The sequence below is a fragment of the Taurulus bubalis genome (assembly GCF_910589615.1).
Source record: "Taurulus bubalis genome assembly, chromosome: 1".
Lineage (NCBI taxonomy): Eukaryota > Metazoa > Chordata > Actinopteri > Perciformes > Cottidae > Taurulus > Taurulus bubalis.
The window spans coordinates 10855296-10866549 of record NC_136589.1 but is presented as its reverse complement, the minus strand read 5'-3'; the positions used below and the strand labels follow the sequence as shown (position 1 = coordinate 10866549).

The following is an 11254-nucleotide window of genomic DNA, read 5'->3' as shown; positions in this document are numbered from 1 at the left end:
GAAGGACCATGCTGCTGCATTTCAATCCCTCTACCAGATGCTGCATATTGTGCAAGTGACTTTCTGCCAAAGAGTGTAAACTATTCATATTCTGTGTTTGCTGAATTGACATGCTACTGCAAAGAATGATAGTGAAGCAAACGTGCAATGTGATCCCTCCTGAGATGAAACAGCTCCGACCACGTGTTGTCTCGTGAGCCGTTAAGTTACATCGTGGCGGTTGAACGTTCAACAGATTCAAGTGCATCCCATAAACGTGTTAGAGATACTCAGTTACTCAGACCTGACAAACGGTAAAGTGATGCAAATTTAAACAAATTCTCGACCAAAATCACTTGAGATGAAGGGGCACAACTACATGCAAATGTCTTTACATGCAAATGAGCCAGTATGTATGCACAAATGTACATAAATTAAATCTGAACGTTGAATAAAGCCAGGTTCAAAGCTCTTGTACTCAATGTTGCTGACATATTTTGGCCATTCAAAGCGTCTATGAGCATTTTGAAAAGCGCTATATAAAATGAAAGTATTATTATTATTTTTATGTGTAAAGTCTGAAAAAAACACTCATTTAGAAAAAACTGCCTTTAAACTTTAAGATGTGTTTGTAACATTACATAAATTTTGATACACTACAGGGGAATAGGGTAAAGAAAGATTAGCTACGATACATCACTCTGAAACGTTTATTACTCACATGGGTATTATTTCATGCATGTCAAGTTTTCTGAAATATTATATATATAAATATGTGAATCAGACATTAGCTAGTGCTAACCTTTTGGTGAAGACATCCAAGTCTGTCAAGACGCAAAATACCTAAACTTCAGACTTTACAGACACTTTTCCTGTCTCCAAGATGTGATTGATACCTGTGGAGCTTTCTTTGGCTACACACCTGACTTCGTAGGTCTAAACAAGCTGACTCCTACAGATACTTACCTTCAGTTTTTTGTTGTCTTTGCTGTGTTTTGCTGTGTTTGATTTGAGTTCATTACTTGTCAAAGAAGTCTGTTCTTCCTCTGACTCCAGTGCTATGTACAGTCAACAACAATACATGCTGTTGGTTAAACCAGCCAGCCAAAGTTTAAGTACAACTTTACAAGCCTTCACCAAGTCATCACACTGTTTAACAGTGGAGACACAATACTTCCCCATTGGTGGATAAACCGGAATAAAGCTGTTGTAACAGAGTGTTACTGGGATTTTATTCTCAATGGGATGTGGAGTCTGTCAGTTCGATGTTTAAGCTCCGGGAGGAAGAACAACAGAAGGGGTTAATGTAATCCATTTCATTGGTGGGGGACTCTAATAACTGGTCTCTCTCTGCGTCTCCATTGGCCCGCGGAGTTTCCATTGTGCTGGCCGGTGCAGGTGTGGGACATGCTTTGTTGATCATAATCCCCCAGGCAAGGGGAGAGGCTTTGAGTGTGTTTGACGTACCCCACCGGCAGGCCCTTTGCTCCTCGGCCGCCGAGCAGCCACCGTCTCCAGCGGCCGCTCATGGAATCCGACAGGCGGAAAAATAATGAACAACACCTCAACCCGGAGCTGACCTGGCTCCAATTCACCAGCTCCACACGAGGGGTAAACAAACCACTTAATTGAGCCTTCCAGGATCAAATCATACTCAGGACCCCCCCGAGCCACCCCCCGATCAACCCCTACCAACACCTCCTCCTCCTTCCCGGACACATCCCATCAAAATGTTTTCCTACACATGTTCTTCCACTTCTCTGCTGTTGTCTTTTGTTTTCGCAGTTTATGCACATATAGACTGAACAACACATACACTATTTCCACCTTCTACATTTAGCAACTATTCCCTTTTCCTACATAGAGTAGGTTTACTTTTGTTATTGATTCAGAACATCTACTACATTTGGCTCATAGTACTGTGTACCTTTGCCAAAGTGTTTTGTTTTTTACCGTAGGACATTTAATTGTTTTAAATAATAGATACTACTGATGCTTCTATATGACCTACATAAGTGATCGAGACCATCAACAAGGATAGGGCATAGTTTCACCAGAAACTCCTTTAGCTCAGACTTAAGCGGGGCTTCAGACAGACCAGGATCCGGCTTCGCTGCTGCCTTCAACCTGCAGTTGGAGCTCCAAGAGGGAGACGGAGAGTTCAGCTCCCGGCAGAGCTTTTCTCTGCTGCTCCTCGAGTCCCTGCTTGAAGTCCACACCGACACCAGGCTACTGGAGGCCAAGGCCGTATGGCTGGGCCCACTGGAGGGAAATGAGGCACTGGAGGACCAGAACCAGGACTGAGAAAGGCAGACTGTCAGACTCTGCTGCCGTAAAATCTGAGGATTTCTAAAGGGAATCTGGTGCTCCAAAACACTACCACTTTTGAGCACAGGGACCGCCAAAATCAAGACAATATTGAAGTTTCTCTTAGTAGCTTTAAGTAAAGGATCTGAATGCTGCATCCATCACTGTTCAAAAGTACGTTGTGTCTGTTTTATTTCATGTAATTTCACTGTTTTGGACAAATATGCTTGAAAGTGTATCAGTAAACATATCACAGGTGGGTTAAACTAGTCTGTTAAAATAACTCTTGTTAAGTTGTTGTCAAAGATATTCATGATTAATTAATGAATTTATAATTGATTGAAATCAAGAGGGAAGAGAAAGAGGGGCTGATGATACGACAACGGTTCTCTACTGGACCTGCATCACAAATGTAGATGGTCTGCTAAAAAGTTTAAAAGGCTTAAAATAGAAATATACATCACTTTCTGAGGCTAAATCACAAGTCAGTGCTGCCGTCGGCCAGAGCATCCCATTCCTCCCAGTTGAGACACCTGCGGGTCAGTTAGGGTCACTTGTCCACCAACAGGACGTGACAAAAAAGTTGACAGTGAACCTCAAACAGTTTCTGAAACAGCATTGAACTGTTTTTTCTCTTTCTCCGTCATTCCTTTGGTAAAGTTTAAAAAAAACATCAAAGACTTTCAGTTGAGGTGAGCATGAGTGTGTTAAAGTAGAACGATCAAGCTGTAGGGTTTTGGGGGAAGTGAAGTTCAAACAGTTACCTCATTTAGAACCTTGATGTGAAGTTTGCGCGTGTTGAACAAATTAGAATTTTACAACAAGTTAGAGACTCTTTTCAATTCTTTTGCTCAGTATCTTCTGCACATACTGGATGTCATAATCAACGAAACATTTCAAACCTAGTTTGTCCTGGTTTGACTGGTGCTCGTGTCTTGAAATGAGCCACTGGTCTGACAACATCCCTCGTTTGTCCTTGTTTAACATCACAGTCAGAGACCCCTTGATGAAGTTGATCCCCAGCCCTTCACGTGAAACATGCTGACAAGACAGAACAGTTGCTTTCTGTGTTCCCTGTAAGATGTTTCTCATTAGCGAGGCGTCACCAGCTCCCTGTCCATTATTAGGGGAACAATTCAGGTTGAGGGGTCGTTTTAGGACGTGAACCTACAGTATACCCTCGAACGCGGCACCCAGGGTCCTGTGTTCAACCTGCTTCCCAGCCGGGCCAACAATAGGCGCTTTTCAAATGTCACCCGATAGAGCTGTGCGGGTGCCAAATTAGGACGGGGTGCCTGATGTTCCAGGCAAAAAAAGACGGCGATCAAACAGTGTGGGTCAGTGGATCCCCTCTAATTCAGAAGTTCACACTTGACAGGAAGGGGTTTGGGGGCAGCACTGTCTGCCAGAGTGAAAAAGTTTTTTGACCGCCTGATCAATGCATACAACCGGCAACAACCTCGAGTAAGATCTTGGCATCCGATCGAGTCGTCGTGGCGTCAGAGAGCAAACCTCGCAGACAAGGAAACTCCTATTTAAGACCAACACAAATGATAAAGTAAATGTCAGCTGACTCATATTCTGGTCGGGCTGATTCAATGTCAATTGCGTTAATGAAAACTTTGACTGATTATGATCAGCAGCAAGCTTCTGTTTTACATCACTAAGCGTGAGGCGAGGCTTCACCAACCTTATTAAGCACTAACTAACTAATGAAGTAACTAAGTAACTAACTAACTAACTATATCGGCAATATTGTTGACTAAATAAGACATGGAAAAATTAAAAACTTGACAAACTCTTGCTTAAACTTCACACTAGGCTTCTGCACAACAGTGTGAGTCTTTGGCTATGCATTTGTGTTAATGAAGAGACCTAAATTACTAGTTTTATTATTATTAAATGACAGTTTTTTCTTCTTCTTTCCTTTAAGTAGATTTAGACCCTCTGGTGAATACACGTGATATAAGAGAAACAAAGCTGCTTTCCACACTTTCACCAGCTATTCGGTTTGCAGTTGTTCCCATAATTATACACTGGTTAAGTTCAATGAGGTCCGAAACCGACTGTACCATCATATCAATTTCACGGCATAACACTTTAAGTACCTTGAACACATGCGTGGTGCGAATCATAAACTGTGAAAACCAAATAAATTATCAAATCATTGTCTCTAATCTGCACGATGGGTGGCAAATATTTGAAGAGGGAATTTCCCCGATGCGTTGTTTCATAGTAGGAACAAAGCAAAATGGCCTCCTCTCAATTTGGGGCAAATGCTGTCGGAGAATGGAGACAAAGGAGAAGCTTTAACCCCGTCGGTCTAAGGGGGATATCTTCACCTCTCTTCAGAGAGCCCCTAATTGGTACATGGGGATTGGTGTGAAGGACCAGGGACAATAGCTCTATTGTTTCTCTGTTTTCTAAATCAAGATGCCCGTCAACTGCGGTGTCTTTGCAGGGTGCTTGGCTCGCCTCCAAACTTGAACTTTCTCTTTTGAGTTTTGCCGAAGTACATCAGCTGTGATGTTGTTTTTTTTCAGAAGGAACGATGCGCTCTCTGAGAAAGCGATTATCTGTTTCAAAGTAGCATGGAGGATGGAGTGGGATTTTAAAAGAAGAGACACATTTATAATTTTTGTTGATGAAAATAAGATTTTTTTTGTATCTCATTGTAATGCTGTAAAGAAAAAATAATTTTATTGAAAATAAAGCTCCCTTTAAAGTCCATCCATCCATCCATCCATTATCAGCCGCTTATCCGGGGTCGGGTCGCGGTGGCAGCAGGTTCAGCAGGCCGACCCAGGCTTCCCTCTCACCCGCAACACTTTCCAGCTCATTCTGGGGGATCCCGAGGCGTTCCAAGGCCAGCCGGGAGATATAATCCCTCCAGCGTGTCCTCGGTCTTCCCCGGGGTCTCCTACCAGTTGAGCGTGCCTGGAAAACCTCTAATGGGAGGCGTCCAGGATATATGTGACTTTAAAGTCACATATATAAATACATTTTATATGTGTATGATTGTGACTTTTGCATTTACTAAAAGGCAATTTATTGGAATTAATTTATTGACGGTGCAGCAACTGAACACTTTCCTCATTTCCCCAGTGATTTGTACCAAATTACAGGAAACCACAAAGAAATGATTAAAGATAAAGTCATGACAGTGAACACTCCTCATGTTTATAACAATTTTCTGCAATTATATTAATTTATTCCTTCATTTCACAGAGCTTCTCCCTTGACCTGCTCTCATCCAGCATGCATGGTTTTGGGGGGTCAACATGGTTCCCACTCCAGAGGCCACGCGACTGAAAACAAAGCGAGACAAAGTGGAGATGACTGCGAATGTTTTTCTGCAACAAGATTGTCTTCTGAGGGGAACATCATTCCTCAAACACTGATCCCTGATCCGACAGGAAGAGACGCTGACTTACTGGAATAAAAGGCAGATAAACGTTGTTTGAGTTGGACGTGAACTTGGGTCTTAAATCATCATAATGAAAAGGCAGTCGGTGTGAGATACAAACAAAGATAATGAAGATAATGACTCAGACTGGATTATGAATACTGAGTCAACTCTGAGCGGAGAACCTGCTCTGTGATTTAAATTGTAAACAGTCGGGTCACTTGGGTTTACAAAGTTAGAATTCAAATTAAAGAAGGAACACGACCAACTCATGCAGGTTTTTAGTTGTTTTCATACAGATGGTGAGAGGCTGCATTGAGCTGAAATGGAGTGGAAGTAATTCAATATGAGATTAAAGTCAATGTATGGGTATGCATTCAAATGGTAATGATGCCCCTGAAAACACTGGTGCCCTATTTGAAAATGATGCAGGACAATACAATAGAGACTACATGATATTTATTAATTGTCACAGTTGAAACTGCCTGTAAGCTGTATGCACTGTATAAAGATAAAAAAGGACAATAGATACAAAAGCCATTCAATGATTGTAACACTGAATCCTGAGAGAAACCATAATATAGCATATAGTTTATATATATATATATATATATATATACACATACATACATATACACATACATATATATATATATACATATACACACATACATGTATATATATATATATATATATATATATATATATATATATATATATATATATATATATATATATATATATATACACATATATATACACGCATATATATACACATACATACATATCTATCTATATATATGTATATATATATATTTATGACATGGGTTTTAGTGATACTGTTTTCGGCGTATTTTGTATGTCATTCACTTCTGATTTAATCAAACTATGTTCAGAAATCAGTAGAAAAACAATGCCTGTTTGCATAAATAGCATAAATAGTCACAAACTCTTTTTTTTCTTCTCATAATTTACAAAAATACACATTTATAAAGTTCACATGTATTTACATGAGCCTTAGTGCTGTGGTTTCAGTCAACATGGAGGATATAAAAAAATAAAGCAAGCCCCGTCTGGGATCATATCTGTATTAAATCAACTGTTACTGCATTTGGATCTAAATAAACATGCCAACCCTTCAGGGCACTTTCATCTCATAGGGTTGTTGTTTTGAGGTAACGGTGGTCTCACAAAGGCAACTTTGGCAGATTTTGAGTTGATTATGAATATGAATAGACAGTTTCAGCATATGAAATCAACTGCAAGAATTTGGCCGCTCCAAAGAAATATGGGGCTAGATTTGGCAAAACTGGCCAAAAAAATGAAAATTCAAAAAGGTACATTTACATCTTAAACACGAAAGAGCAAAACAAGAATAGAGAAGCTCTCTGTTGAAACTGCCCGAGAATGTAAAACAGATGCTTAAAATATTACAAAAGACATAAGTGTTCAGTGGTTGTTACTTTGCAAGCATATTTCAGCATTCAGGAGCTTTGATATAGAAATGAAAAAGAGTAAAAAGATAAGTGCTAATTTTTTTTGTTGGACTTTCCGGCTGCTTGTTTCCTCGAGTGCTTGTCAAGTTAAATAAAGTTTAGCTAAAATACTCTATTCTCTAACATCTCCGTGAAGTGCTCGGTGAAGGGAGCGCTGCGTTCACGATGCAGCGAAGCTCTCCGACCCCTCTGCTTCAGAGCGATGTGGTGAATCAACTCCTATAGCTCGGTCCCTTCTCGGGGGTAAATCAGGCTGTTGACGCTGAAGCTGTTGTAGAAGTGGCTGTTGAACTGTCCGCTCTGCCCGCCGCCAAACGTGTTGTAGTACACTCCCCGGTTGAAATGCAAGCCCTCGCCATGCTCTGGCGCCCCCGTGTCCTGCCCGCCGTGGTTGAGGTGGTACGGGCTCAGGGCCGTAATGTTCCTATTCGCCAACTCGTTCACCAGTCCTAGGGACCCCTGCCGGCCGGGGGCCCCCGAGCTGAGTGTCGACATGCTGCTGTAAAAGTTGTTAAAGCAAGGAGCGGCCGAGGCCAGTCCGGGCGGCGAAGACGACGACGAGCTCTTGTTCTCGTTCATCGCCTCCATCTCAGGCGAGGGCGGCCCCAGGAGCTGAGGACTGTCTGAGGGCTTCAATGAGGCCGCCGCCGCCAGCCGGCCATCCTCGACTTTTGTGGCCCCCGCTGCGGCCGCCGCCGTTCCCCCTGCGCTGCTCGGATCCGAACGTCTTTTCCGTTTTCTGCGGAAATTTCCGTTGTCAAACATCTTTTCACAATTTGGGTCCAACGTCCAGTAATTTCCTTTTCCTGTAATTGAGACGAATAACATATTAGAACTCACATCGGGTTTTGATGGAAGTTGTGGCGCCAAATATGCCGAACTTATTAAGTCTTAATAAAATCTTCAGCATTTTCCCATCAAGTTATGTCTAAACACATTGGGAAGACAATTTCAAGTTATCTATCATAACAATTATCATTAAGAAAAGTTTGTATTATTTATCTCATATAAGGAGGCCTGTGTTGAGTATTTTCTGAAATGCTGGACTCTGCAGTTTAAGGGAACAATAATAATATAACACAATATATAATTACACATTTTCTGAGCCAACTGTCATTCACAGTTTAGGATTAAAAACAACATTGCTGTCATGCACCTGTATTTAAGAGCCAATGAGGACATGTTTTATCCGTTATGTGCCTTTAATTGTTGTAATTATATTGTGTTGTTTAACATTTCTAAGAATCTACAATAATTTATATGTGTACCTTTGAAAACTGCATTACTATATTTATTACAGCGGCTGCAATATTTGACACATTTTAAATAACTTTTTGCCTTTAAAATAAATTAGAAGATTCCTACAAAGCACCAGTTAGTGTTTTGAGTATTCCCAAGACTTATTTTACCACACATACAATTAATTAAACTCTAAGTAAACTAGATAAAGAAGAATACAAATTAATATATTTATATATAATTTTAGTATTTAAGGAAAAAACAAAGTGTTAATTACGTGAGTTTTATTCGTGTTTATATTTCCCACATTAGTAATGTGGGACTCTGGAGTCTCCCAGGTGAGTAAACTGTACTTAAACACAACATTTTGTTCAGAATAACTTTGTCCCTGGTGCGTTCACGTTACCTGGATCGTCCTCGTCCCTCGGCACCTTCTTGAAGCAGTCGTTCAGAGACAGGTTGTGCCGGATCGAGTTCTGCCAGCCGGCTTTGCTCTTCTTATAAAACGGGAAATTTTCGGCGACGTACTGGTAGATCTGACTCAGGGTCAGCTTCTTCTCGTGCGCATTCTGGATGGCCATGGCGATGAGCGCAGAGTACGAGTACGGCGGCCGCACCAGCTTCAGCAGCTCCTCCTGGCTGGCGATGGACAGCCAGCCGAGGTCGGGCCCGCCGAAGCCAGGTGAGTTTGTTATGAACTGCCGCTGAGAGCCGTAGGAGGGCGGGATGAACGACGCCGGATTGTTCCCGTGCAGGTAGGAGGCGGAGGAGTTGACGCCCGGCCCGTTGATCCACAGGTACGGGTTTGGAGACGCTGCGTAATCCCCGAGGCCGTAGCCGGCGGGTCTCTGTGCGCCCTGGAGGCTCTGCTGGTGGTACATGCTGCTGAAGTTGTCGCAGTAAACGGCGGCCATGTCGGCCGGGGCCTCCTGGGCGCCCTTGGGTGGGAGAGAGCCGACGGTAGGGGAGGTGTGGTGCTGGTGCTGGTGATGGGACTGAGGGTCGATGGAGTTCATCACTCCCCGCGGGAAGAAACAAAATCCCTAAAGGAAATGCTGAAGCGGTTCAGGTGGCCTCTCCCGGTGCTGCGCGGGGCAGCAGCAACAAGTGTCAGGGAGGATGGAGGAGTTTGGGGGAGTTTTAATAGTATAAACCCTTGATAGCAGCCACATCCAGGCACCAGATGATTCCCAGCAGCCAATAGACACACACACTGAGTAACAGGGGGCGTGGTCATGTTCTGCCGTTCTTCTCGTTCAGCAGACAGTGGGGTCAAAAAGCTCCTGGAGAGACACAACAGACTCCTGTTGCTGGGTTCAGGGTGTCTCTGAGGGAACAGACAACAAACCTGAGTCACAACCGCAACAAATAACTTTTACTACACTTTTCCTTGTTTATCTGACACTGAAACTAGAAATCTGCACTTACTTTATTTCCTTTTTGTCGAAAATAAAGGTAAAGGAAATAAAAAAAGGTTTAAACTGATTCATTTAACTGTTTCCAAATATTGAAAAGCAGATTAAGTATTTAGTGTGTGATTTAGCAAATAGTCGATCCTTGAAATAGTAACTTAGATGACAACTTTAAGAGAAAATGCAAAATAGCTGCCTTGCTTTTCCATAATTCTTTTTCCCCGACCTGTGCTGAAGGATTTTCTGAATAATAAAGCTGGGAGCTATCTGAAATAATAACATAGCAAGGAATTAGGTGCTGCTGTGTAAAAAAGGATGACCCAATAACCCTACCACCCAAATGTGTCCCATCCACATAATAATATATCTGTTCAATTACTAAACACATCCCTCAATAGAAATATATAAAAACAATACCCAACCAGAGTAAAGTGTGATTATATCATATTACATTCTCACATTGTAAGACTGTATCTATGGATCAACTGTATTCATGAGACAATTCCTAAATGTCCATATGTGACAGAATCATCTTGGAAAACAGTTCTTTGACTTTCTATTGTGATTGGTGCATATTTGATTTATCACCATGTGTAAATGATCAGCCTTTCATCAGCTCTACGTTAACAGGTGTATGGGTGTCACAGGGCTGAATTTAGGCAACAAGGGAAGGCCCCAAGATGCAGACAGAAGCATGCAGATAGGGTCAGTTCTCAGATTTCATGGGGAAGCTGCAAAAGCTGAAGAGTCTATGGGCAGGAAACGGATAGAAATAGGTAACAGACTTAAGAGAGCAAAGGCATGCAGCACATGGCGGCGCTGACAACAGGCGAGGTCAAGTGGGAGCAGGTGTGTAGGTGGGAGGGGATGCCAGGTGACCAGCAGGAGCAAGAGAGTCTGTGGGCATCTCATGAATGGTTAGATGGCAGCAGGTCTCGGGAGTGAGAGGAGAGTACGAGGCCTCAGGGAAAATGGGCCCAATTCCAAGTCCACACTCGCAGACTTGATGTCGCATCAAACACAGGGTTACCAGTGCAAGCCTGGAAGCCGGAGTTGTAAAAAAAAAAAAGGTAAACAAAGAGGACGGTACAAGAGTTTTCAGCCTGACATTTTAAATTTACACAGACACATTAATGATTAAAGATAGTACATTAAACACATCACAGTACAGGAATGCAAGACGGTATTATAATACACAGTTGTATTCATCAAACACAATTGTAAAGAACATTTTATGACATTGTCATGCTAACGCGACATGTTGCAGCAAAGTCTCAATCGTATTTACCCTATTTCAAGCCCTTACGGCCCCTCGCACTCAGCCGTTTATCAGGTGACGTCAGATAAGTCCATAAGGGTTCAGGGCTTAAGGCCTCTCAGGGGGACACTGGGCCAAGAGAGACGGTCCGAACAAA

At 42.3% G+C, this 11254-nt stretch overlaps 1 protein-coding gene across 1 annotated transcript; it reads right to left on the bottom strand.

Annotated features, from left to right (window-relative positions):
- Positions 1-7407: 7407 nt before the first annotated feature.
- On the bottom strand, positions 7408-9443 carry foxi2 (forkhead box I2; the record flags this gene model as incomplete). Its single annotated transcript, XM_079219644.1, has 2 exons — positions 7408-7994; positions 8834-9443. The coding sequence occupies 2 exons, from the start codon at positions 9441-9443 to the stop codon at positions 7408-7410; spliced, it is 1197 nt and encodes a 398-aa protein (XP_079075770.1).
- Positions 9444-11254: the final 1811 nt, after the last annotated feature.